The following is a 13705-nucleotide window of genomic DNA, read 5'->3' as shown; positions in this document are numbered from 1 at the left end:
ACTCCTGCCCCACACTGGAGAGCTGTCTCCTCCAGACCTCAGGAGGCCGTCCCTTCTCTCTATTGCTTGAGGATCAGGGTGGATGTCAGGGCTCTCACTCACTGAGCACTTACAAGGTATATGCTTTTGATGAGCACTGAGCATGTATCAGGCACTGTGTAAGAGCTTTACTATCTCATGTAATCCCCACAAAACAACCCAGGGAGGTAGGGATTATGCCCATTTTACAGTTGAGGTTCAGAAAGTTCTTTAATTTGCCCTAGATCATAGAAGAAATAAAGTCTAGGATTAGGAATGAAACCCAGGTCTATCTAACTAAAAGCGTAAGCCCCCCACACAAGGGGATGGGGTTGGGGAAGGGGAGATGTGTGAGAAACACCATCTTCCATGGCCTCCCGGGCTGCGGCCCCAGGGAGGTGAACATCACCGTAGAAATGATTCCATATCTTCAAATCAAACTTCAGAGTGGAGAGGTCACGGAGGTCACTGGGCAATGGGGACGGGTGATTAGCTCGCTGACAGCCCTTGACTCGAAACCTGCCAGCTCTCTCAGCCTGTGCCTCCGTGATCACCTGGCTGCGTCCTGGAAACTACCCAGTCATACCAGGCAGGTGGCTCGCCCCTCCTCCCGGGGTTGAGGAAGCAGGAAAAGGTGGCAGTGAGAGGCAGTGGGCAGTTCTGCTGGGCTATGGTGGCCGGATCCCCAGCTAGGATGGGCTCTCTCTGGGGCCTGCTGCTGCCCCTTTTCTTCTTCTGCTGGGAGGCCGGGGCCCCCAGGAGCTCTGCAGGTATGGAGGTGAGAGGGGGCCTGTGGGCTTCTCTCCTGATAGGGCTCTGGGGCTGAGTTTCTGTTCTGGCAGCCCTTTGTGGGTGAGGGTAGCTCTCTTGGGTTAATTATAATTAACCTTAAGGCTATATATGAAATATTACTATAGCTGATAAAGAGCGTGCAAATGGCAGTGTGTCAGCTTAGGTAATTAACGACACTGCGGTCCGGTCTGTACAAATGAGCGACGTCATTGTGAGGTCGCTGTGGGTGTGTCTTTACGCCTGTGGGAGTATGTGTAAGCGGGGTGGGGAGGGTAGGGGGCGAGGGAGGGGTGGGCTGGTAATAAATCTGACTAAAGCCCAAGAATGTGGCTTGACAAGATTCTAACTCCTCCAAGTTTACTTTCCAGCACAGATTTCCTTTAAAGAACAGTTTTTGCGTGAAAAGTCTGACTATCACAGACGGCTTGGGGAGGTGGATTCTGAGAGAGGGGGTGCTTTCATGGAAGAAGAGAACTAACACTGATCTGTAACAGGAACTGTGCCAACCTTGTCAAATGCCTTATCTTTTTTTAAATCGACTTTATTTTTTAGAGCCATTTAGGTTCACAGCAAAATTGAGTGGAAAGTAGAGTTCCCATATACCCTTATGCACTATCTTTTTAATCCTCAAAATAACCCTATGAGAGAGATACGATTCTTATTCTTACCCCACTCCCGCATCCTCCCTTAAACGTGAGGAGACTGAGGTTTACCAGGATTCAGTAGCCTGTCTGCAGAGCCAGGGTTTCATTCCAGGCATCCGTAACCATTGGACCACACCGCCTCCTGCAGGTTCTCACGATCTATCACGCTTGTGCTGCACATTTTACGTTTAATTTAATTTAATCTTCACAACCCTATGAGATGGAAACCTCTACCTCCATTTCACAGATGAGAAAATGCAGCCTTGGACCCGGGAGGCCTGGCCAGGGTCACATGGTTGGGAAGAGGCAGAGCAAGCAGCAGAGAGGGGACCCAAACTCAGGTCCAAAGTGCACAGGCTTTCTTCTCCACCTGTTTGATGTGAGGAATGGGCCAGGAGAGCTGCAACATTCTGGAGCCGTGAGGGCCCGGCAGGCTTTGCTCTGTGGGAGAAGCCCCCTGGTGTGTAAGAGACTTGGGTGGGGGTTGTGAGAGCCCCAGGGATGAAGAGACTATGGTTTGGGAAGCATCAGGGGCTCTCACAGCAGGATGACACCACGGGGCTCCCAGAAAAAGAAGAAAATGTGTTAGGGGTGGTCCGTGGTCAGACCCCAAGAGCACCACTGTTTGGGCCTCAGGCTGTGTGGGCTGACGCAGAAAGACTGCTTCTGCTGTGTGGGCACCAAGGAGGCTCAGAGAAATGCCTCGGGCTTTGAAGTGGGGAGAAGAAAATATATTCCTGTAAAAGCGTCATTTGCGTGCAGTTAGATTGCACTGGACAGGAAATGTGAGCGAATGCCGTGACCCACTTAATATGCATGTGCGTGCAGTCTGAAATTCTCACTATAGTAAAATTAGGTTGTCGCTCTCGAGTGACTCCATGAGAGGACATGGTCAGGGAGGGGTGCTTCATAACCCCTTGCAGGCTTTGGAATATGAGGGCTTTCCCACTCCCCTCTCCTCTGGTCCTCACCACCACGGCAAGGCAGGCATCGTGACCCTTTTCACAGGGGAGGAAATGGAGGCTGGAAGAGGTCCAGTGAGTGGCTGAGCTGGTAGGAGGCAGAGTCGGGATGTGAACCAGTAAATCATCAGACTCTAGAGCTCGTAGGCAACAGACCCGGGGCTGGAACCCTGTCTCTTGCTTCCTGGCCCAGTGCTCTTTCATCCTTCAGTGGGAGACACAGGAAGACAAGCTGAGGACCTGGGGCCCCGTCCTGACACCCTAGATAGAGGTGACCAAACGGTCTTGGCCCTCCTTTGGGTCCTTGGGTACTTTTGGGCCAGTAGATCTCAGTAAAGACCATTTTGAATCACCAGAATGCCAGAGAAGGGGGCTTTTATTTTGATCCTTTTCCTTCCAAAAGTAGGGTTACTAGATAAAATACAGGGCATCCACTTAAATTTAAATTTCAAGTAATGAAGTTTTTTTAGTATGTCTCAAATATCACATGAGAAATACACATACTAAAAAAATTATTTTTTGTTAAAGTTATTCCTTGTTTATCTGAAATTTAATTCAAAATTAACTGGTCATCCTGTTAATTATCCTTTTTCTATTGCAAGATCTGGCAACCCTCCCCAAGAGGCTCCTTGGCCCACTTACAGAGAGAGCCTGGCCCCCTTGGTAGACAGGGGAGGCGCCCTTGCCAGCCCACAAAAGACCCCATTGTAGCCTCCCTCAGGGTGGTGAGCGCCCGCTGGCCCTCCATTCCCACAATGTCAGGGGTCGGTCAAGTGAACAGAGACCCTCTGCCCTATGGAGAAATGCCAGGAGCATCTTTCTAAAAAAAGTGAAGTTTTGCCTCACCTGGCTCCCTGTTACCTATGGAAAATGCTTGGTACGTCGTTTCCACAGTTCAGGAGTTCTGTCGTCTTAGGCCTATGTTCAGGAGAGGCTGGGGCGGGGCTGGGAAACTTGCCCCTTTTCCCTTGCTAGAGCCCCAAGGCCCCCGCCTGCTCCCCTCCCTCCTGGAGCCACCACCACCCACACTGCCTCTGGAGGGTCTTCTCCGCCAGTCCTCTCAGCTGCCTCTGAGCACAAAACCACAGATGTTTCTTGTATTCGAAAAGTTTTTTACTTCCATGGGGAAACATTTGCTGGATGAGAAAAGTATCCAAGGGAAAGCGACAAGGATTCTTTCAGAAAGTTCTGAGAGTCGTGGTCCCTGCCCTGCAGTTCTTGGCTCATTTGGACTTCTGACTTCTTTGCTTCCCCTTGAAGCTGGATCCTGGCCCCACACATCCCCTTTGACGGCTTCAGACCAATAACCAACTAGATTCTGGGGCTTGCTTGCCTTAAGTGGGCCATCAGAGGACATCAGTCAGCGTGGTCCCAGTTACGTGGCTGCCGCACAGGACTTCCCGATACTGCCTCCTTCTTCCTTGTATATATAGATGAAAAATAGGTCAAAGCAACTCCCTCTCCCCACCCTCCTCCTAGCTGTGCCCAGGCCATAAACACAAGAGCTTGTGTGAAGTCAGTCCACTGGGACGCATGGCTCACAAAGATGGTTTTACCCAACACAGGCCCCAGCACCAGTGGACCAGGCCCTTTGGTGACAACGAGCCACACAGAAGTGCCTGCTGTGACTCCAGGAGTCAGAACAAGCTCAGAGGGAGCCTTCCAGACCACTGACCTTGCTGAGACCTCTGTGCCAAGCCACATCCCTCTGGAAAGTCATCAAACCCTGAGGACCCAGACCTCTCACAGTACCTTAATCCCAGGCAGCACCATTCCAGAAGCAGAGACCACGGAAACCAGGACCATTAGTCTTGCAGCAGAGACCAGGGCCCTCACAAAAAGAACACCTTCCAAATTCATGGTCGTGATGACCCCTCCTATGGAGACAACAGCCACAAGCGACAACCCCACGAGAACTGGAATGACCACAGTGCAGATTGTTACAGGCAGTGATCTCTTGGAAGCGGCCTTTGACACCCTTTGTACTGATGACAGCTCTGAAGAGGCAAAGAGGATCAGAACTAGTGCCTTGACATTGGCTCAGATCCTCACAGAAGCCAAGGCCCTTACGTTGGAGAGCAGCACCTCCTCTGACAGCTCAGTTCCAGCCATCACCACCTCACAAGTCCTGGCACCTCATGTCACTGCTCCGGCGAAAGCCTTGGTTGCCTCCACCATCTCTGACATTGAGGTTACCAATGGCAGCGTTATGGAAACGGAAACAACTGCCAGCATCCCTAAGACCTCAGACACAGCTTACAGCCCCGCAGGAGGAAAGGCCCTGTCCACTCCCGAGGTGTCAGCTTTGCCCAACCCCACTGAAGCGAAATCACACCTCACCGAGACCACGACCTCGGCGGAGGCCTCGTCTACCGCCAGCACCGCAGAATCGGCCACACATGACACCACAGTTGAGACCCCACTCCCTGCTACTAGCACCACAGAAAGAGAAACAACAGCAGCTGAGGCCACCACCCCTAGTGGAACTTGGGCGACTGTCAGCGTGAACCCTGTGGAAGAAGTCTCAGCCCTCTCTGCTGAGACGACAAGCCACACTGAGGTCCCAGGAGCATTTACAGTCTCCACAGAGGCTGGGTCGACAGTGGGCAAAGGGACTTCCCTTGCTACGGTCTACAGCCTCTCCGAAGGAATTACCATCAAGAGCTCCACCCGCTCAGAGACTTCCACCACAGACAGCAGGACCAACGGGCCCATCCCCGACTGCACGAGGCCTCTTCCTTCTGTCCATCCGACTACAGCCGACAGCAGCCAAGAAGAAAACACCACCTTAGCCAAGACCACAGCCTCAGCGAAGACCTTGAAGACAGCCAGCACAACCAGAGGGCAGCCCCCAAAAGCCGTGCCCACTACTGCTCAGACAAGGGGGACCACAGAAGTTCCTGCAAGTAAGTGGCTCCCCCATGTGTGATCTTTGGGGTTTGGGGTTTGGAGTCTCCAAGATGTCAACATGCTTAAGGAGCAGAAAGGAAAGAAGGGTCTGGGTGACTATTCTGAGCCCTGTCTCTGATGTCGCCTCTTCATGATCTTCTAGTGGTTCTTCCCAAAACGAGTAACAAGCAGAGTGAGGGTGGTGTATGGAGAGAGTGTGGGGCTGCAAGTTTGGAGAAATAGTTTGAGATCTTGGCTCTGCCCGCAACAACCTGAGTGACCTAGGACAGGTCCCTTTCCCTCTCTGGGCCTCAGTTTCTCCACCAGTAGCTGGAGGGGGTGCAGTGGACAGTAATGAGGTCCCTCCCAGCTCTGCCCTTCTATGAAGTTAACTGTTGAGTAACTACTGTGCACCAGGCAAGGCCCCTAGTTTTGTTTAAAAGACACAGCCCTCGTGCTCTGGAAGCCTCTGTTTCAGCCAGAGCCACACAGAGGGGCACCATGTGGGCGTCTGGCCCAAGTTGCTGCCTTCTGAGCAGCTAGGACCCCATGAAAGGGCGGCTCACTGGATGTCCTTGCTGGGTTTGGTGCCATAGAGGGTGACTGAAAATAAATAAGCAACCTGGGCGAAGGTTTGGGACTTTAAAGCTGCGTCTCTGAGACAACAGATGGTTCTCGGGGAAGAAGTCCCCTGTCAGAGGCTGCTTGGTCAGCCCAGCTCCTGGTCAGCCTGTAACCTCCGTCCCCGCTTCCATCGCTCTGTCCTTGTACCTCATCCCTGCCATAGCCGCAGTTTGCCCTGCCTTTCTGGGGAAGTGAAATAAAAATATTAATCACTACCACCTTACCGAGTATCTTTTGTATTCCAGGCAGAGGGGATATAAAAATATTTCACAACCAGGAAGCACTGGCACCAGCTGAATGTTCTCTCTGATGCCAGGCAGTGTCCTATGAATCTAGCATGTGATATCTCCTCTGATTAAATCTTCCAAACCACCTTATGAGGTGGCTGTTATCACCCATCTGACAGCTGAGGAAGCAGATTTAAAGATGGTAAAAGACTGCTGTGGGATCCCAAATGAAGGTCTGATTCCAAAACTTATAGTCTCCTATTGTGCTTTTATTTTTAAAAGTTCAATTATTAATATATTTTTATTTTAAAATGCTTTTCTTTATTATTTGTTGATTAGGTGATACACTGACATGATTTAAAATTCAATAGGTAAAAAGGGTACCCCATACAAGGCCTTCCTCCCACTGCGGTCCCCCAACTACCCAGTTTCCTCACGCACATAACCGATGGTATCACTTTCTTGTGAATCGTCTTCTGGACGTGAAATGTGCATTTGGAAGCATAAAAAGGAGGATGGTAGATATAGGTATAGATAGATGTCTTTCCTCCTTTTTACACAGGTGGAGCATACGATAAACACAGATCTCTGAGATGAAGCCACTCTTTTTTATGGCTGCTCAGTATTCCATTTTGTTTTACCTTAATTAATTTTTTTATTTGAGGAAGATTAGCCCTGAGCTAACATCTGCTGCCAATCCTCCTCTTTTTGCTGAGGAAGACTGGCCCTGAGCTAATATCCGTGCCCATCTTCCTCTACTTTATATGTGGGATGCCTGCCACAGCATGGCGTGCCAAGTGGTCCATGCCCACACCCGGGATCTGAACTGGTGAACCCCAGGTCGCTGAAGCAGAACCTGCGCACTTAACCGCTGTGCCACCAGGCCGGCTCCTACCTTAATTAATTTAACCAGCCCTCTATGGATGGACATTTAGGTTGTTTTCAGTATTTTGTTATGACAAACAGTGTTGCATAAATAGTACATTTTTCACATGTGTGTTATTTTCCGGATCAATTCTACTGATGTTCTAATAGGAAGAAATGACTCCAAGGTGGCAGGTAAAGGCAGGCCAATTAGAGCTCAACAAAACGGAGAACTCGCCTACAGAGCTGCTAAGTCAGGATGGCTTCCAACTTAGAACTGGAAGAATTGGCTGAGGGCATCCCTCAGAAAGCCAGCCTCTCTCCATCATTCTCCCCAGCTGGGCCCTTTCCCAACAGCCCTATCCAGGACCTCCAGGCCTTGAGAACGTTCTAGATCCACTTTCATTTCTCCTTCCTCACACTAGACTTTTGGCTTCTCTGAATGTGAATGGAGCCTTTAACCATCATCTCCCTCACTCTTGTTGGGAAGACACTACACTGGGCCCGATTATTGGAGAGGGAATCCAGCGAATCCTCCTTCTCTTTGCGGTAAGTGTGAGATCCCACATGAACACAGACACGTTTACACATGAGAGCGAGCACGTATATACAGAGGGGGGCTGGGGGCTGGGTAGCAGAGTCACGTCTTGCTTCCTGAACTGACTTACCCATATTTTCATCTTCCTACTGTTCTTAACTTGCAGGTGGGGATGGAGGCTTCCTCCTCCTGCGGCTAAGCGTGGCCTCCCCGGAAGACCTCACTGAGCCCAGAGTGGCAGAGAGGCTGATGCAGCAGGTGAGTGGGCGCTTCCTGGGCCAGGGGAGTGGAGGAGAGTGAGAGGTTCCTGGAGACCCCAGGGAAGATCTGCAGGAAGAAGAGGAGCAGCTGCTGCGCTTGGGCGGGGTCTAGTTTCTCTCTGGGTGTTAGGAGCTAAATCTAAGGAGCCCCGCCTGACGTTTCCTGAGTTCTGAATTTGCCTTCTCTGCTTTGTAAAAAATTCTTCCCCTCATTCCCAAGGTCCTCAGGCCCTAGGAAGTTCAGGCCTTCTGGTCCCTGGGAGAAGGTCAATGATATTAATGGGCAGATAGGCAGGATTTTTGGTTGCAAATGGCAGAAATCAACTCAATGTAGCTTACACAGAAAAAGCAAGATATTGGCTGAGAAACCTAGAAGTGGCTGTTCCAACTTCAGTTGTGGCTGGATCCAGCAGCTCAACCATGATCATCAGGATTTTCTCTTTCTCTCCCTCCCTCAGCTCCACTCCCTTCGTTCTTCAGAGTCTCTCTCCATATGTAAGGAAAGATGGCTGTGACAACCCTAGATTCGCAAAGCACTGCCCTCTCCCAAGATCTGCATATCAAACTAGGGAAAGACTGATCTCACTGGCCTGTAGGGGCCCCCATGACTGACAGCCTGACCTGACCCACATGGAATAGGAAGGACAGGCCCCAAAGGAAATAGGGATGTTAGGCAGAAAAATCCCATGGGTGTACGCTCTAGATGGGGACCAAAATTGGGATGTATTTGTACAACAGGTTGGGAAAATTCTCCTAAAACCCAGATCACCGGACACAGCTTCCAGTGGTGAAATTCAGGAATCAGGGCTTTGGGGGATGGTGTGAACCAATGGAAGGTTAGAATAAGTCAGCTCAGCCTAGCTCCTGTGCCCACATCTTGCTGCCAGGGGTGAGAAAACAGAAGATCTGGGCTCTTGAAGTTCTCTTAGTGGAAGGGGGGTCCACTGGGACTCCCATAATAAGGAGTTCTCTGAACACAGCATAGGGGTTTTGAAGTAGGACAGCCAAATATAGGACAAATACCCACTGCACATGATGACTAAAGTAGCAAGTGTGAATCCTAACCTAAGAGAGAAGCCAGGCTTGTGTCAGATCCGAGCCCCCCCAACTGGAAGCTATTTCAGGGGTCAGAAAGAAGCCAGGGAGATAGAAGCGGGTCAGGAGCTGAGGTGCAGAAACCAGGCCATGTGGGTGCCGGGCATCAGTTCTTCTTGGGCGCTGGCCACTGGCGTAGGGCTCAGGGGTCAGAGAAACAATAAGCTTTGGAGCCAGATAGATCTGGGTGTGAAGTCCAGTTCCTAACTGTATGACCTTGGGTAAGTGACTCCATAGCACTTTCCTCCCTTATAAAGTGAGGCTAATAATACCTGCTTTATAGGGTTACTGTGCGGTAATTCTACGACATAATGTGCATGAAGCACCCAGGCCTTGCCCAGCCCCCAGGAGGCTCAGGAAGTGCTGCTGGCCTCCTCATTCCTTCTCTCCTATGGTCCTTTCCTGTCCTTGGCCTGTGGTGAGCTCATGGGCCAGATGCGCTGGAGATACCACCTGTTCCTTTTGCCCTCCAGCTCCTCCATCAACTGCACATCCACATGCCACGCAGCCAAGTCTCCCTGCTGCGCATCAGGAGGGGCTGAAGAAGACCAGCTGCAGCCAGGCGTGCCCACGTGCCAAAGGGGGGACCTAGGGCCTAGGCCCCACCGCAAGCTGGAGCCACGTTACTGTGCCGAGATGCACCTGGAAGGTTCCCACAGAGGTCAACTGACCTAAGCTCTTACCCCAGACCTGGCAGCCGGACCCTGGCTCACATAGGCCTGAGTGCATGTGGGTGGGGAGGGGGCCTTCCCAGTTCCAGAGGTGTCCTTGGACTTCCCACAGCACACGTGTTGTGTTTAAGTAAAGAGTGACCTGATCACCTACCTGTCACTTGCTGCATGCTTCCATCCGACGTTAAAATCACATTCAGTGTGGCCTGGAGGTTATCTATTTCACCTGTACATTTCTTGACATTTTATGACACAAGGATTTTGTGCATCCTCACTGCTACCTCCCTCCTTCGTGCTCCCTGGCTCTTGGTTTGCACCTTGATGACAGCGCTGACTGAGGCTGGCCTGGAGCCTGCTGAACTGTGAGCTCCTTCAGATCAGGGACCCTATTTGTATCTCGGTGTCCCTTGAATGCAGGAGGGTGCCTGGCCTGTAGTAAGATCACAGAGAACGTTTGCTGAGTTGACTTGCGTTTCAAATTCTGGATGCAAGCAGATTTAAAAGAAGGTCTGTAATACTCAATTATTCCTCCCCCGTAGCTCAAACTCATGTTATTATTTTTTTTAAATTAAAAGTGGCATATTTTTTTCTATTGTAAAAGTAAAACTTGCCCGAGATTTTAAAATTCTGAAAAATTCAAAAGGACCAAGAAAAAAAAAAAGAAATAGGAAGAGGAGGGGAAGAGAAAGAAAAAAAATTTCTAATATCCCACCTCTGAAATACAGCCATTGTTAATGTATATATTCAGCCTCTCCACTTGGTCTAAGAGATACCCCATATTCAACATTTCCAAAATCAAAGCTCTAATCTTTTCCCCTAAACCTGCTCTGCCTGCATCTTCCTCATCTCAGTTAATGCCAGTTGCATCCTTCAGTTGCTCAAGCCAAAATCCTGGGAACCCTCTCTGTTTCTCTGTTTCTTTTACATTTTACATCCAGTTCATCAGGAAACTCTGTCGGCTCTACTGTAGTCAAAATATGCCCAGAATCCGACCCATCCTCACCATCTCCGCTGCTCTCACCTGGTCCAGGCTGCCATCGTCTCTCACCTGGAGTACTAATATCCTCCTAACAGTCTCCCTGTTTCTAACTTTGCCCTCCAGCCCTAGTCTAGTCCCAGCACATCAGCCAGAGCTGTCTTTTTATAGGGTCACACAGACCATGCCACTCCTTTGCTCCAAACTCTCCCCTTTCATTCAGAGAAAAAGCAAAGTTCCTACAACGGCCTGCAAAGCTGTACACGATCGGCAGCCCTCCACCAGCCTCTTGAACTTGCTCCCTGCCCTCCAGCCACGCTGACTTCCTTGCCATTCCTTGGATGCATGCTCCCGCCTCGGGACCTCTGTATGCGTTGCTCAGTCTAGAATGCTTCTCCTCCAGGTAGCCACTTGGCTAACTCCACATCCTTCACCTTCTCAGGGGGTCTACCTGACCACCTCCTCTGCTTTGACTTTCTTCATAACACTGATCACAGCCTAACGGAACACATATTTTTTGCATTTGTCTTGTTTATTATCTGTCTCCCTCAACTAGCATGAGTTTGCTCACTGCAGTCTCCCTAGCGTCTGGGACAGTGCCTCGCACATATAAGGTGCTCAGTAAATACTGGTTAAATGAAGGAAGGAAATAACAAGACAAGATGGATATTGCTCTGAAGGAGGAGAGAATGGCCCCCTTCCTCTTGCAGAGTAGGGCAGAATGAATTCCATCAAGTAGGTTGGGCAAAAACAGTTCAAACCTTCATCCCAGCATGTTTGTTGAGCGCCTACAATGGAAGAGAAGCTATGCGGTGTGCCGTGGGGGACTCAAAGATGTCTCTTCTCAAGGGGATTACAGTTAGTAGGGGAGGTTAGACAGGTACAGAAATAACCTGAAAGAACTTATTTACACCATATACTGCAAACCAGAATGTCCTCAACATACAAAGAAAGAAAAGGGCAAAAATACCAGTAGAAAAGGGAACAAATGGCAAGAACAGATGATTTACAAAAGAAGGAATACAAATGCCTCTTTTCCACAAAAAAGAAATGTTGACTTCACTAGCAAAAAACGGTACAATGTGGTATCGCCTATAGTGTGTCAATAGGTAAAGATTTATAAAAATTATAATATCTATATTGCTGTGGGTGTGGGGAAAAGCACTCAAACACTGCTAGTGTGAATGAAATTGGTACAACCTTCTGGAGGACAATCTGATTATTTATCTAAAGCCTTAAACATGTGCATTCCTTTAAGCCAGCAATTTCATTCCTAAGAGTTTATCTTAAGGAAATAATCAAGAATCTGTGCAAAGATCAACAAATAAATATGTTCCTTACAGAACTGTTTATAATAACCAGTAAAAGAAAAAGACAAAACAAAACACAAAAAAGATATCCTAAGGGAGCCATTTGGTTAATAATAATGCTATTTTATACAATCTTTAGAAGCGTCGTTGGGAAGTATATTTATTAACATGGAAAGAAGTTCGTGAAATATTATTCTGTTCTCTTTTATTTTCCTAAGATGGAACCTTCTTTTCTTTTCTTTCTCCAAACTACTCTTCACGCTGTCTCCAGAGCTTTCCTCTCCAAAATCACAGCTGGTCCTGTGCCTACCTACAGGATGAAACCTCCAGCTTTGTGAATGAGGGTCTTTGTGATACGGCCTTGGCCAATTTTATCAGCTCTGTGTCCTATGGCCCCATTTCCTGTGTCGTATGTTCCTTCCACAGGGAACTCCTCACTACTTCCCAGTCACACTTGCTTTGATCCAGAGTGTTTGCACATCACAATTCCCAGCCCTGGAATGTTCTCCCTCCTTCTGGTCCCTTTGTCTGGAAAACTCCTATTCATGCTTAAAAGCCTACTTCATTTAGCACCTCCTCATGGTGGTTTTCCTCAAATTCCCTAAAGAGGAGCTAGTTTCTTAGTCTCTTTATGTTTCTGTTATATCACTTAACATGCTCTATCATGATTTATTTATTTACAAGTTTGTTAAGTCATATGTGCTTTAGAACAAGCACCATGCAGTATTCACCTCTGTTGCCATAGAACCTAGCACAGCCCTACACATGAAGGGCACTCAAATGTTTGCTGAATGATCAAGAGGATGGCCACATGAGCAGATGACCGTGAAATATGGGCACCAGGCTCTGAAAGTTAGGAAAATAACATTCACTGTTGAAGTCAAATGAAGTTAAAATTTAATGATATAATTATTATTAAGCTGCACTATAATTAAGCATGAATGGAGAGCAGTTTGCATAAATGACTATAACACCACTGTTATATAAATCAAATTCTCAAATAGTTTTTCTTTTCTTGCTTTGCCCTTATTCAAATCGGTGATACCTAGAAAAGTAGATAATTTAATCTTAATTACGTACATACAAGGACATACAATGCTGATTACTATTATTAAAAAAGAAACAAATGAAAATAAATAAATAAATAAAATGGAGTCAAGGGGCCAGAAGAGAGAACTCTCATGCACTTGACACTCAACACACACTGTAGAACCCAACAAGAAGAGAGGTACCTCGCACCTCCCACAGGAAGTGATACTACTTACACCCCAGCAGAAGGAAGGAAGGAATTCCTCCTCACCCAGTGACAGCTCAGCCAATGAGAGACTTCCGTAACTCAGCCAATGAAAAGCCACCACACTTTCCCCAGTCTCCTCCAACAGACTCTTCCTTTACAACAGCCCCTCCCAGCTATATAAAAGAACCTTTCTTTTCTCTGGACTCGCCTGTGATTCACCATAGACCATATGTCCTGAATTGTAATGGTTTGGTGTTCCTGAATAAACCCATTCTGCTGGTAAAATAACTGGCTGTTTATTTGTTTGAGATCAACAGTGCTTAATTCTTTTTACTTAATTTTTATTCTTTTTAAAATTAACAAATGTTATTTTTTTAGTAGTTTTACGTTCACAGCAAAATTGAACCAAAAGTACAGAGTTTCCATATCCCCTCCCTCACACAGACTTAAAACCTCCCCCACTATTAACATCCCCCACCAAAGAGCATTTGTCAAAAATGAGGAGCCTACGTTGACACGACATTATCACCAAAGTCCGGAGTTCACATTAGGGTTCAGTCTTGGTGGTGGACGTTCTATGGGTTTTGACAAATGTATA

General features: G+C 48.2%; 1 protein-coding gene across 1 annotated transcript; it reads left to right on the top strand.

The window, feature by feature from the left end:
• Positions 1-569: 569 nt before the first annotated feature.
• On the top strand, positions 570-9737 carry MUC20 (mucin 20, cell surface associated). Its single transcript, XM_008506986.2, has 4 exons — positions 570-788; positions 3982-5322; positions 7725-7816; positions 9387-9737. Exons 1-4 carry the CDS (start codon positions 689-691, stop codon positions 9453-9455), a joined length of 1602 nt encoding a protein of 533 aa, XP_008505208.2. The 5' UTR covers positions 570-688; the 3' UTR covers positions 9456-9737.
• The last annotated feature ends 3968 nt before the right edge of the window (positions 9738-13705 follow it).

Source organism: Equus przewalskii, chromosome 18 (assembly GCF_037783145.1).
Source record: "Equus przewalskii isolate Varuska chromosome 18, EquPr2, whole genome shotgun sequence".
NCBI lineage: Eukaryota > Metazoa > Chordata > Mammalia > Perissodactyla > Equidae > Equus > Equus przewalskii.
Note: the sequence above shows the minus strand (reverse complement) of the source record. Positions and strands in the feature narration are given on the sequence as shown.

Bases quoted from the DNA above. Each gene is read 5' to 3' on its own strand.
- MUC20 (XM_008506986.2), top strand. From the start codon at position 689: ATGGTGGCCGGATCCCCAGCTAGGATGGGCTCTCTCTGGGGCCTGCTG. The intron at 5,323-7,724 runs GTAAGTGGCTCC...CTTAACTTGCAG, and splicing joins GACCACAGAAGTTCCTGCAA to GTGGGGATGGAGGCTTCCTC. The intron at 7,817-9,386 runs GTGAGTGGGCGC...TTTGCCCTCCAG, and splicing joins CAGAGAGGCTGATGCAGCAG to CTCCTCCATCAACTGCACAT.